Source organism: Sinohyriopsis cumingii, chromosome 5 (genome assembly GCF_028554795.1).
Source record: "Sinohyriopsis cumingii isolate HCF-2022 chromosome 5, ASM2855479v2, whole genome shotgun sequence".
Lineage (NCBI taxonomy): Eukaryota > Metazoa > Mollusca > Bivalvia > Unionida > Unionidae > Sinohyriopsis > Sinohyriopsis cumingii.
Genome location: NC_142965.1, coordinates 42445640 through 42468053, shown reverse-complemented (window position 1 = coordinate 42468053; position 22414 = coordinate 42445640). Strand labels below are relative to the sequence as shown.

The window sequence follows — 22414 nt, the reverse complement described above, 5'->3', positions numbered from 1 at the left end:
CAGTGGGATTGACATGTTCACTGCTGTAATGTTTTTGTCCTACTCTACAAGTCAGTAATGTACATGTCTGAATGTGTGAGGTATCAGCAGGGTTAGATTGATGCTGTTAACCAGCTTTCTGACAAGAAAGTTCCCCAGGTCCCACATCTTGTCTGACAGATATTTACCCAGTGGTTGGGTTAGAGTAAGCCAATTTAGCAAGGTTGTCCTCACAATGTGGGATGTCTTTGTCAGGCATTGCTTCCATGTTCACATAGATCCTAGCAAGATGTATGAGGCAGTGCCATCGCCCTGTCTGTGTATAATATCTACCCATTGGATAAGCCATGAACAACTTGTGCCCCAGTTGAACTGGTGGCCAGACAAGCAACAGGTCTTGCTTATATGAACATCTGGAAAGGCAGCCAGGTGTGCTGGATGGGCAGTTCGATGGTCAGTTTAGCAGCCAGCTGGGTGGAACAGCAAAATGGGTGGACTGGTCTCATGGATCCCAGTATGATCTCTGCATGAAATGGAATGGCCATCAACAAGTAGCAGGGCTTGCCAATGTGATGGACCTCATACCTGTCAAAGACAAGCAGGGAGACTGAATAAAAAGATAGGGAGAAAGGGACCTAAAATTGGGAGGTTTATCTGCTCCAATTTTTAAGTATCGGTTCCAATAAATATTGACTTATCTTCAGGGTTCAATATCTGTACAATAATCAGATGATACACCATGTGCCATTTCTCCCTGTGACACAATTTATTTTATCCCAGTTTGTGGCCTCTTTTCATATTCTGGTCAGCTGTGCTAAACTCCACAACAGCTAAAGGTTAGACTTAAGTAAACAAGCAAGAAATCCAGTGTGACTAATTAACAGTTAATACTTATTACTGCGTTTATTCTGCAAAAAGGACTACCCCTCTGACATACTTCAAAGAAACCATTTTCTACAGCATGTGTATGTAAATACCAGCAAATGATTGGCAAATAAATGATGCACTATTTTGTTTGAACTAACAGTGCCTAAAGTGTGTGCAAATTCATTTTAACAGTACAAATATGCAATCTCAAGCTACCATACATTTTACAACTATTTTCCCCATGTTTTATATCCCATCTTCTTTCCTTAGGGTCAACTTGTAAGGCATTTGACACCGTTTACTAAATAAAATGTTTATTCTGAATTAATCCGGCGGCGGGGGGGGGAGGGGGCACATATGCTGTGTGGCATACTATTTCATTCCTTCATTTAATTTAATGATGGTAATGAACATTTATGTATATGGTACAGGAATGCCAGGTGCTTACTCACTTCTTGTGTGGGAATGGACATGCTATTTTGAAAATTACACAGCATTTACAGTGACAATCATGATTTTATCATTTTGGTTTATTTTTTAACTTTAGTATTGTTGTAGAGGTAAAAAAAAACTTGCTAAATTTACGTGAATAATGTATAAAGTTAACATTCTATTTACTGAAAAAAATAATTCTTTGTAGTGTGATATTAACTATTTCCTAACAACAATATTCACAGGTGATAAAACTGAACATGGCTTATGTGGGTTGCATACAACACATCTATTTATGTAGGGATGTTTTCTCTCAGAGAAATGAAAATGGACAGACAATGTAATAATCAGGAGTTCTCTGCAAAAACTGGGAGTTTTTTTCTCTTCCAGCATGAAAGGTGACTGGCATGGAATCTCTGGTCACTTGTTAAAAGGTATGACTGGCAATTATTCAGTGGGCTGGGTTGGCTGGTAGGCAACATATGGCATGGACATCTGTCAGTACAGGCCATCAAGGTTGGCAACAAAGCTCATGTGCCCAGACAAATGGGTCTGAGGGTCACACTTGGATTCATTGGGGACTTGTGCCCACTGGGCTGCCCTAAAATGGGAACTAAGAGACAGAAATTGTCCAGAAGCAAGTGGTGACTGCTTCCTGGTTTCCTGTACAAGTCTTGGAACTTGTAACTCAGGCAGTATTTGAAAAGGGCGAGTAAATGGAATTAAGTGTATTGCACCTCCAATTCATGCCAACCAAAGGAAGTTAAGTTGAATTGATGCATTGGAACAGAGATGCCAAACCACAGTGCCTGAAAATTGATCCAAATGCAAAGGGTAACTAATCTTTGAGAGGTTGATAGTCAAATAAATGGAGTAATTGAAAAGGGAAACCAGTGTGACAGATTGATGGTCAGATAAATGGGCAAACTGATGGTCAGAAAAGGGAAAATATTGTGCGACAGATTGCAAGGTCAGATAGAGGGACACTATATATTCACTATATGCCCAATCTCTGTCATGGTGGTACTGAAAAAACAATCTTTCACATTCTGATACCTTTTCCGCTGCTATCCTCTGCCATAGGGTTTATTTCCACCAAGGTGGCATCATACTTCAGGAAGATGTCATTGTACAGCTTTATGAATGTGTCAGCTGCCTGCATTAAAGATAAACAGTGTTATTATTTTACTTTTACTGTTACAAAAGTGTGATGCAAACTGCATGATACATTAAGAAAGAATTATCAAAATGGGGTACTGTACCCGAAAGACATGGATTCTGTGTAACACTATTTTTCTTTTTTCCTGAAAACTTCGTAACACAATTTGCCAGTGTGAGAAGGCCATCTGCAATAAATCTATTCCACGTGTGTACTTGAAGGCACGTCATGCTTATCACACCATATACATCTGCAATAAATCTATCCCGCATAAGTGTACCTGAAGGCACATTGGTAACATCATGCTAATCACACCATATACATCTGCAATATTTCAAACAACTTTACCACTAAAAGGACAAGTTTAAATATTACATGAAATAAGAGCTAGTTTTGAACAAAACCTTTATTGCTGCAAACTAAATATTGAGTGCTCTTCTAATAAAGTAACAATATCTGGAGAATGCACTGCATTTGAATCACTTAACATGTACTGATGATTAACCATGTTGTTTCCTGAATATGTTCACTTCAAGATGTGAGAAAAATAATATGGAAAGGGCAATGCTTCTTTAATGCTCAAAATTTATTAGCAGAAACTTGGCAAAATCTTGTTCCTCCTTACAAATTGATTTAATGTCAACTGTCAGTCAAACATATGTCTATACCCATTGATTATTGACCAATATAAATGCATGAAAGAAATTTGATATTAGTAGATTATTTTTCTTCAAAAATACTTACCTGATCACATTAATGTTGAGATAAAAACTCCATTGAGTCTTAAATCCAGCCATCCCCAAAAGACAAAAATGTCTTTCTCATAGACAGTGGTCCCCCTCTTGAACAGTGGCCCTGACCAGTGGCCCTGACTAGTGGTCACCACTCAATACAGCCCGAATCACATAGCACCAACATTATGAAGATGACAAAAGCTAAGTGCTGACAAGCACAGTATTGCTCAGATTAAGTCAGCATGACATCTGGTTTCTAGATACTAAAATGTTATGTTAGCCATTGCGACTTCCCTCTCATTGGTTACAAAATGTACTTGAAAGGATGCCAGAAAAAGAAAAAAGCTCAGTCATGTGACAAGATCAATTTCTTTGTCAACACAAAGCATCTTGTTCAATAACTACAAATTTAATGAAGAGGTTATAAGTTCTTGCAAAACATGCCAAATGTCATCAGACATTCTCAGTTTGTAATGAACACTGAAAGCAATTCAAGTAACTGGAAAGAGAGTGAGTCATTTGATCACTACTGAGAAATTTTTTGTCAGATAGATCCAGATAAAAAATCATCAATGTACATTCAACTGCATTGCGTGGGAAAACAGAGTTGTTGAACATGTATAGTTACGGCTAGATGACTGTGACCACATTTTACCCAAAAGATGGTTTATCATGATTGATGATTATTCATAATTAGTTGAAATAACACAGTACATTTTATCATATAAGGTCCATAACCTTACAACATTCCTGTTATTTTTAAAAGAAACTATTACACATTTAAAAATGAGTTATGCCTTTCATACTCAATATGAAAATACTACTCAAATCTGTGATTCCCTCTAGAAAGACCAACCCTCTTACCAGGGCACATTCCTGCTGTAGAAGGGGTAGCCTTATAAGAGGAGGAGCATTGTGTATAATATTAAATGGGGAAGAAACTCCTACCCATTACTTCCCCTGAAAACAGTTATGTGGCTGCCTAACAGATAAATGTTTACCAGTGTATGTAGCAATACAACAATAAGGATGCTCATACTAGTAAGGAGGTACCTTAAGTCTGAATAGTAATGTGTTTATTCACCACCCAGGCTTATATTTGATTGGCATCTGTAGTTATAATTAATACAAACAGGTACTGATGCCTGCAGGTAAATGGTATACACAGCAATAACTTGCTTTAATAGTACTTTTTCTTACCCAGATTGTCACTTGCACTAAGTGAATGTATTTTCAAATAATGATTTTTATTTTGCGAGATACTATCATATAGTTGACATGGATATAAATTAATCTTGGTTATTTTGCACCTAACACTATGTCGTGCATTAATGGCAGATGTCTTCAAATCAGTCGATTATTTCCATCTTGTTTGTGATTTTGTTGGATCGAATTTTCAGTTGGATCACATATTCAAACCTTTGTGTACAACCAAACATGATTTGTTTCACAATGTTCACATCAGTGAACAATGTGTCGAGTGTTATCGGACATAAGCTATACATGCTACAGTATGGATGCCTATGCTACATATACTGTATTATGGATATATTTTATTCTTTAATGCTCATGATGGAAAAAAAAAGAAGAATAAATGATAACAATACAAAGTTAGTTTCTTTCATTTTATTATCAGATAAGCATTTTGTTTATCTATTCTATTTCAATGTGCAGAGGGGGGCAGTGCAAACTCAACATAAATTTATTTAATTCCTTAAGTCTTGGGACATATGACCGAGGTGAAAAAAGTTTTACCATAAGTTCTGGGACAGGAAACAAATATGATTTTATCGTGTCCCAATGTATATTGCATATCTTGGATCAAAACACTGCATTAATACAGGAGACTTGCAAGATCATTTTAATCTCAAATCTTCATGAGATGTATCTGATATTTTGGTATCTCAGAGTATACAGAGCTATACGAAATTCACACAAGATACTAAGGCTTAAAGGGTAACATCTTCTTTCCCAGCCTTTTGTCAGGCAAGATGACTGCTTCAAGAAGTGCATGTGAGTGGGAGTCAATCACTACCCCTCGGTTGCCTGCTGATAGCAACCTATTATAAACTATGAAACTAGGTTATGTTATTCAGACTATGGAACCATCTAATCCAAACTAAAGACAGTATGGGTTCATTGATGAAAGGGCATGCAACTTGCTCACCCAGTATGCTAAAATTAGGTTTATCTGAAAACATGTTTTATATGATAGAACCTTCTGTGAGGTTAAGGTAAATGGCTTGAATCAATCAAGTTGAGATATGTCAAAACCCATACAAGATTCCATTCAACAAATAATCCGTAAAACTGAAATCCATTCAAGTTAAAACTGGCCAGCAGGTCTGAAAGATCCTTATAGTGACCGATATACCCACAGCGATGATGCATGAAAATATAATGCTTTATAAATAACCATCCATTCTGATGTGTCCAGCCACACTGTAACAGTTTGTAAGAAGTCGAAGTCTACAATTTTATGCCCTTCATCAATAGTCATCTGTCTTAGAAAAATTTCATCTTCCTTAATCTTGTTCTCCTACATTGTGTAATCAAATTCTTTGTTGAAAATTTCACATTCTGTTTGACTATGTCTAGGTATTTTTGAGTTACAAGCATATCAACTAGATCAACATGTCTGCAGTAACTGTGATCACCTAATGATGTAAAGAAATCAGTTATCTGTCATTTCATAACACCTTCATGAGGGTGACAGGTGACACTGTGGTAAAGAAATCAGTTATCTGTCATTTCATATCACCTTCATGAGAGAGACACTGTGGTAAAGAAATAAGTTATCTGTCATTTCATATCACCTTCATGAGGGTGACACTGTGGTAAAGAAATCAGTTATCTGCCATTTCATAACACCTTCATGAGGGTGATACTGTGGTAAAGAAATCAGTTATCTGTCATTTCATAACACCTTCATGAGGGAGACACTGTGGTAAAGAAATCAGTTGTCATTTCATATCACCTTCATGAGGGTGACAATGTATTAAAGAAATCAGTTATCTGTCATTTCATAACACCTTAATGAGGGTGACACTAGTAATCAGTTATCTGTCATTTCATATCACCTTCATGAGGGTGACACTGTGGTAAAGAAATCAGTTATCTGTCATTTCAAAATATCTTCATGAGGGTGACACTGTGGTAAAGAAATCAGTTATCTCTCATTTCAAAACACCTTCATGAGGGTAACACTGTTGTAAAGAAATCAGTTATCTGTCATTTCATAACACCTTCATAAGGGTAACACTGTGGTAAAGAAATCAGTTATCTGCCATTTCATATCACCATCATGAGGTGACACTGTGGTAAAGAAATCAGTTACCTGTCATTTCATATTGCCTTCATAAGGGTGACACTGTGGTAAAGAAATCAGTTATCAATCATTTCATATCACCTTCATGAGGGTGACACTGTGGTAAAGAAATCAGTTATCAATCATTTCATAACACCTTCATGAGGTGACACTGTGGTAAAGAAATCAGTTATCTGTTATTTCATAACACCTTCATAAGGGAGATATTGTGGTAAAGAAATCAGTTATCTGTCAATTCATAACACCTTCATAAGGGTGGTACTGTGGTAAAGAAATCAGTTATCAATCATTTCATATCACCTTCATGAGGGTGACACTGTGGTAAAGAAATCAGTTATCTGTCATTTCAAAACACCTTCATGAGGGTGACACTAGTAAAGTAATCAGTTATCTGTCATCTCATATCACCTTCATGAGGGTAACACTGTGGTAAAGAAATCAGTTATCTGTCATTTCATATCACCTTCATGAGGGTGACACTAGTAAAGTAATCAGTTATCTGTCATTTCATAACACCTTCATGAGGGTGACACTAGTAAAGTAATCAGTTATCTGTCATTTCATAACACCTTCATGAGAGTAACACTGTGGTAAAGAAATCAGTTATCTGTTATTTCATAACACCTTCATGAGGGAGACACTGTAGTAAAGAAATCAGTTATCTGTCATTTCATAACACCTTCATAAGGGAGATATTGTGGTAAAGAAATCAGTTATCTGTCATTTCATAGCACCTTCATAAGGGTGGTACTGTGGTAAAGAAATCAGTTATCAAGCATTTCATATCACCTTCATGAGGGTGACACTGGTAAAGAAATCAGTTATCTGTCATTTCATAACACCTTCATAAGGGAGATACTGTGGTAAAGAAATCAGTTATCTGTCATTTCATAACACCTTCATAAGGGTGGTACTGTGGTAAAGAAATCAGTTATCTGTCATTTCAAAACACCTTCATGAGGGTGACACTGTGGTAAAGAAATCAGTTATCTGTCATTTCATAACACCTTCATAAGGGAGATACTGTGGTAAAGAAATCAGTTATCTGTCATTTCATAACACCTTCATAAGGGAGATACTGTGGTAAAGAAATCAGTTATCTGTCATTTCGTATCACCTTCATGAGGGTAACACTGTGGTAAAGAAATCAGTTATCTGTCATTTATTACCTTCATGAGGGTGACACTATGGTAAAGAAATCAATTATCAATCATTTCATATCACCTTCATGAGGGTGACAATGTGGTAAAGAAATCAGTTATCTGTCATTTCATTTCACCTTCAAGAGGGTGACACTGTGGTAAATAAATCAGTTATCTGTCATTTCATATCACCTTCAGGAGGGTGACACTGTGATAAGGAAATCAGTTTCTGTCATTTCTTTTCACCTTCATGAGAGTGACACTGTGGTAAAGAAATCAGTTATCTGTCATTTCATATCACCTTCATAAGGGTGGTACTGGTGTCAAGAAAACAGTTCTCTGTCATTCTAAATCAACCTTTCAGCAAAACTTTGCAGAGTTTATTAATTGTATCATACATCATGTAACTGGAATCATGTGCTAACAATAACTGCCAAGATTAAAAAAATTTCTTTGAGCTAAAATTTTTGTTATTGTTCTAGGGTTTAACGCCATTTTTCAGCACAAGATAGGCTATACATGGCGGCCAGTATAACTGGTGGAGGAAGAACCCTGGAAAACCCAGGAAAGAACCACTGACACACAAGAAGCTACTGGCAGGCTTTCCCACGTACCCACGCTAGCCGAGCCTTGGACTCGAACTCACGCAGACAGAGGTGAGATGGCAGTGATCCGGAACAGTGAGCGCTTTAGACCACTCAGGGTCCCCCTAAAATTGTTAATTAAACAAGAGTTAAATTCATCTCAATATGTCAGTTGAATTTATTTTATATTTTTTCATCAAGACTACTGTAACTACACCGCATCCCTGATCTTACTCTTAAACTCTCCACCAGGAAATATTATGGGATATAATGAATATAGGATTATTTCCAGATGATCCCAAGCTTTACCAAATATGAGATTAGGAGAAGGGGACAAAATATACATGTCCATGCATAATGGCAAGTACAACCAATAATACGATGAATTTTCTTCATTTTCCTATAAACATTATGTCAGACAGCTAATGGTAACTAACATATCTCCATCACATTAAATGTCTGGTTTAATGCCATTTTCTAAAACATGATAGGCTACACTTTGTGGACAAAAAATCCTTGTAAGAACCATAAACTCACAGGATGCTACTGGCAAGCTGGCTGACATTCACATGCTGGCTGAGCCTAACATTCTAACACATGTAACTGGTGAGATGTTGGTGACCTGCAAAGGCATGTGCCTTGGATCACATGGCCACCTGGGGCTCCCACATAAAATGTGGAAGCATGCCTTAATATATGTGCACCACTTTCAGCATATTCGATCTTTTATTGTGGGACTTCGTGTGTATTTTGTGCTAATTCTGCAAGGCTGAATCCTAGCTTAAAGTCGGCAAACTGTTGTATGAAGACACTCAATGGGACAATGTTGGTCTGCACCAGTCCTTGAAAACCCACCACTTTCCACTTTTAACTTTTATGAATAAGGGCTTTCTAACTTCTCCCCACAAATGAACATTTGTACAGCAAGTTCCAGACTAGAACACACAGGATGGATGATTTTGTCCCCCACCATCTGATGAGGTAGATAACTGCCACAGATCTGCTGGAAGTAACGGCAACATTTTTTTCTACCGAGCTGATCCTTCCAAGAAATGAAATTATTTACCAAAGCCTTTATTTCTAAATAAATGAACTTCTCCAACCTCTATCTGAAGATGGAGTAGAAAACCTATGGATCCAACAGCCAGGTTAATACGTTGACCACAGGAACATTTATATTCAAGCTTGGCAAGACGGTACTATGTGTCCTTCAGAGTGCTGTACCAGCAGGATATGGAATGACACTGGAAAGTGGCTTTCCAAAAGGAACACTTTCAAAATTTCCAGAACTTGTCTGCAAGATGACTGTAAATCTCTTTAATCTTGACTGACTCTGACACTTGATGTCTTTTTGGTGTTGATGGCTGGAAAGTGTGCTGGATCGGCAGCTAGAGGGTTGGCTCATAAACCTGCTGGATGGTCTGCTAAGTGGCAGGCCACATGGAATGGGTAGTGAAATGGATGGACCAATTTGACCAAGGTCTGCAAGACTCTGCATACAATCAAGCTGCTATACAGTGTGAATTGCCAAGGCAGTGGACCTCTTTTCACTAGTCAAGATATACAGTATGAATTGCCAAGGCATTGGACTGATTTACACTAGTCAAGATATACAGTGTGAATTGCCAAGGCAGTGGACGTCTTTTCACTAGTCAAGATATACCAGTGTAAATTGCCATGGCAGTGGACCTCTTTTCACTAGTCAAGATATACAATGTGAATTGCCAAGGCATTGGACCTCTTTTCACTAATCATGATAGAAGAGCTGGACAGGTGACAAGACATGCTAGTTTATAGCAGGAATGTTGGCATTAAGGCATAAAAGATTTGGTCACTGAGGTTAATAAAAACCCCAGACATTTTGGGGGGTGGTGGGGGCTTGTGCTCACTGAGCTGCCACAGATTAGAAGAACACTCTGTCATCAACTTCAGGCCACTATTCGATATATGTGATGAAAAGAGGGACAGAAATTGCCAAGGATAGCATTTACATCATTGTTTTTTGCACAAGTCTCCACATCTGCAAATCTATCAGCATCGGGAAGAGTGTGGCAATAGCAGCTTTTCAGCACACTAGTCCTTCAATTCAGGTTGGCTACACATCATTACTGATGGCTGGGAGGGTGACCATTATGGCAATTCACCCACTCACTACTGATGGCATCTTCAGGTGAAGGCTATGGATGTCCCTCTCATGTTCTGTGCAAGAACTTAAAGATTAAAGAGAGACAGGGGAAATTAATGATCTAACCACTTCACAGACTCTACACAGTCAAGCAAACGAACATTTAGTGCAGGTAAGGCATTATGATGTGTATTCCTGTAAACTTTAAATCTCTTTCACTTTGGACATTTCATCTTCATGTTTAACTCAAATGACATGAATGAGAAAAAAGTAACCCATATGTTTTCATACATAACAAGTCATTACTAAATACAAAAATTATAGGCAATGTGCAAGAATATAACAAGTAGCAATATGCAGCAACAATTCCGTATCACAACATAAAATAAAAAATAAAAACAAAGATAAAAAACGGCGAAAATAATTAAGACAAATACTAATATAAAATAACAAATAACGATACCAACATGTGGTAAGTACCATCAAAAACAAACACTTTATCAACTTTACTGAGAGATGGGAAGAAATAACAGATATTCTTTTCTACTGAGAGGTAATGCAGGATAATGTTGATTGTACAGCAGTGACAGGTCAACAAAATGGCCAAACATCAGCATGGTACTTTGAATGGTTTTGTTCATGGTAAACCGAATGAAGAAAAAGGATAAAATTTGACATTTAAGATGAAATGGATGAGAAAATTAGAATGTAAGCACAATTTACAATTTTATGAACTTATGAAATTAGCCAAACAGGTATGTGGAGCTTACAATTCACTGCATAATGTGTTTATTAATACTATTAATATTTTTGCTTGATGGTGCCAAGGTATTTCAGGAGTGGGTGGCCACTAATTCATCCCTCGATGAGAAATGCAAGCCATTACTGGGCACTGATTGCAGACAAAGCTTTATAAGAATGATTTTATATGTTGGCTCTTACATGAGTGAAAATTTAATATGAAACAAACAGATAGGTTTTACAAAGACTGTGTTATAAATGGTCTTCATACTCAGGTTTAAAGCATAACAGTCACACTGTGTTAAAAATAAGAGGGCCACCACAAATAAGAGGGCACCACTGCATACTATCATCTAAAAATCTTATCCATGTTTTAGGACTTAATTACAAAGGAAATGATTCATAACTCCTTCCAGACATCAGAAAAAAACTGCAACAGAAGAGTTGCTTAATCACAAAGTGACAATCACTGTTAAGATGTTCACCAACAAATGAGCTTAGCTGTGCTCACATTTATTTTCAGAAATGCAATATGGAGAGACGATGCATCATTTAAAAGATTTTATTACAGTTGAAAATGCGTTGTTACAACTACCTGCTGCTAATTAATTCCATGCATGAGGATCAACTACAGACTTCAATGTAATGCTTATCTACAAAATCTTCTTTAAGAACATTTCAAGCAAGACCTCTTTTTATATGGAATGTGTTATGTGGCATAACTTGGGCCATTTTTGTATACAATCTATTACATGGCATAACTGCATGGCTGTTTATTTGTGGCACTAGAGATAAATATATTGTGGAGAAATCAAAAGCATAAATAGTTTGTAATGGTGTAGTTTACTAACCTGATCAATGCAGATGGGGTTGAAGCCCATCTTGGCTGCCATGTTTACTGCTTGATTTCTGCTTATTCCTGTTATAATATCAACTGGCTCCTTAATTATGGCAGTGGGGTTGTCTCTCGCCACCTCCTCTATGTTCATCCCTCCCTGGGAACTGCCAACCATTACTGGTCCCTGATTTCAGACAAATCTTTGTAAGAATGGCTTAATGTTGGCTCTTACATGAGTGAAAATTTAATATGAAACCGATAAATCGGTTTTTACTAAGACTATTAAAATGGTCTTCATACTCTTGTGTAATGCCTACTAGTCACATTGTATTCAAAACATCACACTGCAAAAACACCACCACATTGGGATGGAACAGCTGCCAACATCACATTATAAAAAATGGTACACCACACTGATCTAACAGTTATCAATAATACATTTCAAAAAAGGTACATCACACTGATCTAACAGCTATCAATATCACATTTCAAACAAGGTACACCACACTGATCTAACAGCTATCAATATCACATTTCAAACAAAGTACACCACACTGATCTAACAGCTATCAATATCACATTTCAAACAAGGTACACCACACTGATCTAACAGCTATCAATATCACATTTCAAACAAGGTACACCACACTGATCTAACAGCTATCAATATCACATTTCAAACAAGGTACACCACACTGATCTAACAGCTATCAATATCACATTTCAAACAAGGTACATAACACTGATCTAACAGCTATCAATATCACATTTCAAAAAAGGTACATCACACTGATCTAACAGCTATCAATATCACATTTCAAACAAGGTACACCACACTGATCTAACAGCTATCAATATCACATTTCAAACAAGGTACACCACACTGATCTAACAGCTATCAATATCACATTTCAAAAAAGGTACATCACACTGATCTAACAGCTATCAATATCACATTTCAAACAAGGTACACCACACTGATTTAACAGCTATCAATATCACATTTCAAAAAAGGTACATCACACTGATCTAACAGCTATCAATATCACATTTCAAACAAGGTACACCACACTGATCTAACAGCTATCAATATCACATTTCAAACAAGGTACATCACACTGATCTAACAGCTATCAATATCACATTTCAAACAAGGTACACCACACTGATCTAACAGCTATCAATATCACATTTCAAACAAGGTACACCACACTGATCTAACAGCTATCAATATCACATTTCAAACAAGGTACACCACACTGATCTAACAGCTATCAATATCACATTTCAAACAAGGTACACCACACTGATCTAACAGCTATCAATATCACATTTCAAACAAGGTACACCACACTGATCTAACAGCTATCAATATCACATTTCAAACAAAGTACACCACACTGATCTAACAGCTATCAATATCACATTTCAAACAAGGTACACCACACTGATCTAACAGCTATCAATATCACATTTCAAAAAAGGTACATCACACTGATCTAACAGCTATCAATATCACATTTCAAACAAGGTACACCACACTGATCTAACAGCTATCAATATCACATTTCAAACAAGGTACACCACACTGATCTAACAGCTATCAATATCACACAGAAGAATCATTAACTACCATCACAGTTAAATGATACACAAACTGTTAGGTCTGTGTTAATCAGAAATGAAATTATGCAACTATTTGAAGACTGACTGCTTGATTTTTAATGACACTTTCTACACACTATTAGCTATGTTATGCTGAGGCAAATGACAGCTAAGTGCAAAAGACATGCTGAAACAACTGAAGTCAGCTGATCAAGGTGGTATGAAACCTACCCTTAAATTAGGAGCCCGACTTTCATCCAAATGATTATCATTGATCCTGGCTGAATAATACCTGCTGATATCAACAGCACTGATGGAAACAGGACACCCCCATTTTACTCTAGTATTCTATAACTGTGATCCAGTCGAATATTTTGGGGGGGTAAAAGAGTGATGTACATTATTTTAGTGTAGTCCACCCTAATGGAATGATGCCGATAAATGGGAGACATATTAGAGTCAAGAAAATCCTTGTTTAACCCAACATGCCAAAAAGTTCAAAGCCATTTTTATAAAAAATTTATATTTCTATTCTGGGAATATATAATAACTGTACAATGAAACATTTCTAAATCCACATACCTTAAATGATCGTTCATTTGCAATGGCAAAATAGAACTCCCTGCGACTGTACAGTCGCTCTACAATCATGATATTCTGGCAAATTCTGCCTTGAGAGCCGGTCTGTTTTGTGAACAGTTTGTGACCAATCATTTTCTCTGCTAATGAGTGAGCTTCTTCAGGTCTGAAAAAAAGGAAAACAACATAAAAACAAAACTTACTGTGAACTGCATGAAAAGTTAGAATGTTTTACGTTCATTATGGATGGTTATGTTTCCAAAGATAAAATGCCAACTTTAAATCATCATCAAACAAAAAATAACTACAAGTTTTAACCCAACCCATTGAAGTATGGATTTGTAAAACAAAATGATAACCCAATTCACTGTGAGATATGGACCTATAAAACTAAATGATAACCAGCTTGGTGATACAGATTTAGAAAACTAAATGATAACCAAACTCAATGTGTGACATGGAATTCTAAAACTAAGTGATAACTCAACTCATTGTGACATACTGATTTGGAAAACAAAATGATAAACTAAATGATAAACCAATCCATGGTGAGATTTGGATCTGTAAAATAAAATAACCCAATGCACTGTGCGATACGCATTTGTAAAACAAAATGGTAATCCAACTAATTGTGTGTGGATTTGCAAAACTAAATGATAACCCAACTCACTGTGAGATATTCATCTGCAATATTAAATGATAACACAACTCACTGTGATATACTGATTTGTAAAACTAAATGATAAACCAAAAAAAAATGATAACTCAACTAATTGTGTGATATGGATTTATAAAACTAAATGATAACCCAACTCAGTGAGATATCGATTTGCAATATTAAATGATAACCCAACTCACTGTGACATACTGATTTGTAAAACTAAATGATAAACCAACAAAATAATAACTAATTGTGTGATATGGATTTATAAAACTAAATGATAACCCAACTCACTGTGAGATACTGAACTGTAATATTAAATGATAACCCAACTTACTGTGAGATACAGATATGTAAACTAAATGACCCCACATGTTTGAGATTGCTAGTATGGTGCCATACTGAAGGTTAGATGAACAATTTTCCTTTAGAACCAGCTACGTATTGCTATAGCAGTGACAATATGCTATACAGAGGAGTGAGGCTGTTTCTTTCATCTACTCAGATTGTACTATTCAAGCAGGGAAACGGATCATCAGGTATAAAGAAGAGCAGGAATATACAATGAAACCCTCTGAAAATTGAAAACCAATGGAACCAAGTACAAGTTTTGGCATTGTGGGGTTTTCAGTTTACTAAGTTATCAAATTTCACCTAAAATGAGACAGTTATGTTCCTAACTTACAACATACTGTATATACTCGCATATAAGCCAATTATTTAGGAAAAATAAAAGTAAATTCAGCTTATCTGCAGGACAGGGACTTTAATTTTTTTTAATGTTTTCTTGTTGACTACTGGTATATATTATTAGTTTGTCCAAGACGAGATTGCAATGACTAATCTGAACCCAAACGACCTCCCATACAGAAAGCCCAAAGTGAGTATGACCATTCATTCAGATGGAGTAGCAAGGTCAAGATTTTCAATATGGCTGAACTTATCGGTCAGCTTATGCATGGATCATACACTTTTTAATGTTTTACCTAATAGTTATTCATTTTTTTGTTTTTTTTTGGGGGGGGGCAGTCAGCTTATAAGCTAATGGGCTTATATGCAAGTATATATGTTATACTGATTAGTGCCTACTTTATGATGTATTAATATTAATGACATTGTTTCTACTGATACACATGCACTTGAACTTTTATGCAAATTTAGATGATTTAATAAAATGATTCTATCTGGTAAATAGGAGGACACATCACTGCATAATAGATGTTTTTTCTGGTATTTGTCGGAACTAATGTCAAAGATGTGGGTATGTGCCTGGTTTCAAGTTCAAATGTCCACTGAATGAAGATCATTTAGGTGCACAGCAACACAAATGACTGCAATTAAACATAAATCTCCTCTGATTTGCAAAACCACCTTGTACTATATGACAAACAACTAACTATGAAAGCTATTACCTTACCCAGATGAAAAGACAAATGACTTAGACTACTGTTTATCCTTGCCATAACATGTGAAAGTGATTGCACCCAGTTTTGTTTTACTTCATACAAGGCCCTAGGCAAGTTCAGGACTATAGGTCAACATGAAAATTCACATCTGTTAGAAAAGTTTCAGTTTATGGGATTCATTTCAGTGCAAAACTGAAACTTGGAATCAAAAGATTGTTTCATTTCTGGAGTAGAGAGGTTTCAGTTACTAATTTTTTAAAATTTATATTAAAACAGGAAAAATTTGTCACAAGAAAAATGGAACGGTTTTGTGAGGTTTTCTGTCTTATAAGATTTTATTACATACAGCGAGTTCATTATTGAGGCCATGACTAAAATAGGTTTAAGAGGACAGCCCCAACAAGTGAATATAAGTAGGGTATGTGGACAATCCTTAGCATATAAAAAAGTCAACGAGATATGGGTCATATGGGAAGTTTATGGTGAGGGTGAATCAGGACCTATGTGTGAATTAAGTCATATTTATACATGTATGCACACAGAAGTCCTTCCTTCTCATAATCTCACCAACTATTACCCAAATCTGGAGCTGCTAACCCTCCAGACTCGCAATTAGTGAAAAGAGGGATAAAAATTTGTGAATTTTGAACACAATTAGTGAAAACTTATACCATGACACTAGCTCCTTCTACCTTGTTGGTTAGTACTGCATTATATGAAAATCCCAAAATAAAAATAAAACATATTATTTACAATGATTACAAGTACAAATTTATTTGCTGCCAAATTTACTGACATACGCAAACTTCATGCTATTTTGTCATGATATGATGCTGTGGCAGACTCGAACTTTCTAAATTGGGCTATGGTAAATTTGTTTTCAAAACAGTTCAGGCTTCTTGCCAGCTGTTTAATCTTGGTGACTAAAATTGTTGCAAATTTTCAGCACCTAAGGAGGCACTAAAGTTTGTCTTTTTTTCCCTTACAATAGGAAATACTCTTTCACTGTCACTGTTACTGATCTCCAACTGAGAAAGGCAAGTTATGTTCAACAAGAAAACTCACAAACATGGCTTCAGCATTTGTGACTTGCAGGACTTGAGTAGGTGGTTTATGTACCAGAGCTGAAATCTGCTGTGTGCTCTTCATTTTCCAATATCTATGTGCATTTTGGAAGATGGGTGCTTTTTCACATCATTCTGCGACATACCCACTGGGCTCATATCGTTGCTTACAATTTAGCTATCATACATGTACTATATAATATTATGACAGGTAAATTGTAAGCAACGATATAAGCCTCTGTGCACATTCCCAATTCTAAAATTCGTGGCATACTACTGTAAGAAAAGCATAATGTACATCAATGTTCGATGGCTGAATGCAAGGCCAATTTCTGGTGCACTCCAATCTATATTTCACTTTTTGTGGAATACATATATTTATCCATGGAGGTGAAAACATTTTACCATTGTGTAGCCTAATTACAAAATGGTATTAACCCATTAAGATGAAATGTTGAACAATTAATAATTAGTTGTGGTCGGCGCATGTACGGAAAAATATAAACTCAGGCAAATTATGATACATGCTAATCTTTCAATGTCTGAAAAATTCCTACACTTGAAAAGCTGTCTTCATTTGGTGTTTGTTTATAAAAAATACAGTTGCTACAAGTACGTACATGTGCCATAAAAAAAAAAAACAGTTGGACCCAGACTTTCCTCAGAAGTATTTGTAAAAATTCTGTTCTATATATAGATTACATACTTTACAATGCTTGCTACAGGGCAAACTGTAATGATTTGATATAGTTCTAACACTAACATCGCAACTAGCAATACAGGACCATTATGGGTATCAGTGACCACTGCTGCTATTTTAACTAACACGTAACAGGAAAAAATTAATTTGATTCATGATTTAATTTATGAATTTATCGAGAGCCATGAAATTTATGCCAAAATCGTGGGAGTTGGCAGGTCTGCAAATCCTTGTGTTTAAAATGGTAATGTCTCAAGCTATCTGTCATCCAATGCTTTTAAGTATTATAAAGATTATGGTCATGGTAAGGAAATAACAATGAAAGCAAACATTCTGACCTTTAAGCTGCTGTATATAAATTGATTTTGTATGATGCATTATAGATGTGATGATGACAGATACATTACCATAGATTTCATATTTAAATCTCTGCAGACCCTTAACATATTATGAATCCTTCTGATGACAGATACATTACGAAAGATTTCATAATGAAACCTCTGTATACCCTTTATATATTTATGTATCTTTATGAGGTGCATGTATCCGTAACTATGAGCACAAGTGTGAAAGCAAACGTGAACAAAATAAAGATAATGACCCTATATCAGTGAATTTGAAGACTGGAAGTCTTGAATGTTCTGTCGGACCAAGCGGGGTATGCAATTAGAAATAATATTATGTTCTTCAAAATCACTTTTTAATTTGCATTAACTAACATCTCCAGTTCTTGTATTCTTCCATTAATTCCCCATTTCAACTGATTTCCGCTCTCAATATCCAACATAACCAAAATCACATGTATTAGGGAAACCAAAATTACATGCATTAGGGCAACTAAATTACATGTATTAGGGCAACCAAATTACATGTATTAGGGCTAGGCAAAATTTGAAATGGTCACTCTATGTCTGCTTAAATTAGATAGATTTCTGTGTCCGACTTTATCCAGGTCATGACCAAAACATAAAGACTGTGCATAATTACAAGATGAGAAATAAATGACTCTTACGAGAAACAGATTTTGACACCTCCCTTTAGACCACTTTCGAAAGTTCCCTTTCCTCTCCCCCCAGCAAGGACCTGGGCCTTCAACACCACATCCTGTATGCCAGACTTATCACCTGGTAAAGGGAATAAATAGGTTCATCAAATGTACATGACTTGTTATGTTATAAACCCATTACATATTGCCAATATTACATATACACATGCATAATACATTATAACATTATACAAAGTATAATAGTGTCCAAAATATCCTAATATTAAGAAAATTATATCATCTGTAGCACAAAATGTTGTCAGCAATTTAGTGAACACAGTGGTTGGGTATCTTGTAATGTGCAGAATCTTTTCTATGAAGAGTAACTGCAGGATTCATATTAATTTCTAAAACAAATTCCCAGTGAAAATTCAAAAGAATGCACTAAAATTTCACATCATATTTTTCAATCCATATCTTTATTTCTTCATTAAATCACTACCAAATTCTGAAAATTGACCCTTTTAAAAAAAAAAAAATGCCATAGCAAATTTCCCCCTTTATTAAATGCTGTGGAAATTTCCCCCCTTTGTAAATGCTAGGGCAAATTTTCCTCTTTTTCATATGCCAGGGCAAATTTTCCCCTTTTTAAATGTTAGGGTAAATTTTCCTCCTTTTCACATGCCAGGGCAAATTTCCCCCCTTTTTAAATGTTAGGGTAAATTTTCCTCCTTTTCACATGCCAGGGCAAATTTCCCCCCTTTTTAAATATTAGGGTAAATTTTCCTCCTTTTAACATAACAGGGCAAATTTCCCCCCTTTTTAAATGTTAGGGTAAATTTTCCTTTTTAAACTGCTATGGCACCCCGCCCTTTCTAAATTCGAGGGGCAAAGTTTCCTCTTTTCCAAATGCCAAGTCACCCCCCCCTTAATTTTCCATTTTAGAATAATGAATAAACCCTGAATGTGATAAATAAAATCTTACATTTGTGCTCACTTATTATAAAATATATGAACTATGTTAGGTAACTTCAATATTTTGTTCAAAACTTCTTGAAAACATAACTATTTAAAGTCTGTCATCTCATAAATCTTAGATGAAATGAGCACCCATGCATGATCCCTTACTAACCAAATAGAGACCGCTCTGGTGGCCTAGTGGTTAGAGTGTCTGCCTCTGATGCGGTAGGTTGTGGGTTTGATCCCCAGCCGAGTTGTACCAAAGACTTACAAAAATGGTACATGCGATATGACTGAAAAATTGTTAAAGCTACATTAAAAATCCAAATCACACATACACACACCTACCATATAGATCCTTTACCTACACTATAGATCCTATACCTACCATATCGATCCTTTACCTACTATATTGATCCAATACCTACAAAAAAGATATTATAACAACCATGTAGATCCTATTTCTACCATGTAGATCCTATACCTACCATATCGATCCTATACCTACAAAAGAGATATTATAACCACCATATAGATCCTATACCTACCATATAGATCCTATACCAACCATATAGATCCTATACCAACTATATAGATCCTATACACTACCATATGGATCCTATACCTACCATATAGATCCTATACCTACCATATAGATCCTTTACCTACAACATTACGGGATTTACAAATCATCTTGCTCGAATCCCAGGACAAGCTCAAATCTGATTCGAACAAGCTCAAGTTTCCAAGTCACTTGTCCATGGGCAAGTCAAAAAGACATTCAGTTGGGGAGTGTTAGTGTTACATCTCCAATGCCACAATATATATTTCCATCCTGTAGTCAAGGTCACTACCATTTTCTTGCACAGGTGTGATAATGGGAATATTTATTAATTGAAGCCAGCTTTGACAAATAAGGAATAAATACTGATATTCTAACTTATCAGTTACATTTTAATTGTAATATTCATATGTATCTGGGATCAGCCTATGTTCAGGTCCCTGCACCTAGCCTGTGGTGGTTTGTTAGCTGGCTGAATCTGTACTGTTTGGATGCATATCATCATCTTTAGGTGAGTAAGGTATTAATTGTTAACAATATAACGTATGAGATTTCAGTGATAGGTTTGTTTGGAAACAAAAGGCACTCATCACTAACGATTAATGACCAGGACTTCATTCAAGGCTGATGAACCAAAGTAACAAACAGACATGCTGTTTATGATCTGTTGTTCATGTGGTAGTTAACAGGAGACCAATACAATTAAATGGATCAAAATAAGTGGTCCTGATCTCAAAAGTTGGCTTGTGAATTGTGAGTGGACAGAGCATGATAGAGTGAAATCATTGACAATTTTGTGACAATTTCATTGATAGACTAACATTTATCTTGTTTTCCTACTGGATGCATAATTAAATCATTTGAACTTGAATTGTAAGGATAAAGAATATTGTTATGTATGAAAACAATATTAAAATTAAACTAATGCAGCTGTTATTGTTTAAAATTATTCTCTCTCTTTCTTTCTTAAACATCTATTTTGGAACCATCGGAACCATTTTCTACCTGACCTTTTTGGGGACAAGCTCAATTTTCCAGTCCACTTCCCACGGGCAAGCTGGCTTTTAGAAAATTTGTAAATTCTTAAATATTAATCCGATACCCACCACATAAATCATTTACTGACCAGACAGATCCTTTATCTACAATATAGATCCTTTACCTACAGTATTGATCCTATACCTACCATATAGCTTAATGCTGTATTACACAACACATGGAAATTTAACATTTATGTATAATCAAACAAGCATATAGTATTTAAAAATACAGTCAAATGTTATTACCTGTAGCTGCAAAACTGAACTGGTTGATAGTGAGATCATTCTAAGCAATTGGTGTCCAAAATGAAGAAGAAAAAACAAGCACAAGAAAAATAGCTGAAACTAAATAAAAATTTGTATAGCATGATCATTCTGCACATTTTTGAAGTACCTCATAAAATTTCATATAAAAGGAATTATACGTATTAAAGGGATTCACCCTCACAAACTCCTTGTGGAAATGAAAAGTGGAAATTTGCTTGGCAAAGATAAGGACAGAAATGCATGTCTAAGATTGGATGCTGCTGTATATATTGGATTTAATAAATATATGAAGGCCATAATGCAATTTATAACATGTTCTGTGAAAAACTTACCATTCCAAAAGGTTCAGGTTTGACACATGCATAATACGTTGGTTTCCACTTTGTATTTTGTGCAAGATAAAACTGCACTGTTTGATTGTTAAGGCAATGTGTAGTAATAGTCCCATTCCGTACAAGTTATATAGTTTTAGCACTTTGCATCTATCAAAGTTTTTATCAATTTGCCCCCCCCCCCCAAGTCAGTTTGTTCTTCTGACCCCAAGTCATAGTTCTGGTGGGCTGTTTTTACTAGAAATAATGAAACAATGAAACGCTGTAGAAATTAGTAAGTAAAAGCTTTAAACAAATGTAAACAATAATTGGAATCATACAATG

At 35.8% G+C, this 22414-nt stretch overlaps 1 protein-coding gene across 4 annotated transcripts in view; it reads right to left on the bottom strand.

The window, feature by feature from the left end:
• Positions 1 to 22414, bottom strand: part of LOC149799029 (succinate--CoA ligase [ADP-forming] subunit beta, mitochondrial-like) — a 90250-nt gene that overhangs the window by 34054 nt on the left and 33782 nt on the right. For all 4 annotated transcript variants that reach the window (XM_089957983.1, XM_089957985.1, XM_089957984.1 and 1 more), the window contains 4 exons: positions 18957 to 19068; positions 14117 to 14279; positions 11943 to 12113; positions 2335 to 2434 (listed from right to left, as the gene is read on the bottom strand). In XM_089957983.1, the coding sequence (XP_089814109.1) occupies positions 2335 to 2434; positions 11943 to 12113; positions 14117 to 14279; positions 18957 to 19068 (546 nt within the window). The remainder of the gene's footprint in view (positions 1 to 2334; positions 2435 to 11942; positions 12114 to 14116; positions 14280 to 18956; positions 19069 to 22414) is intronic.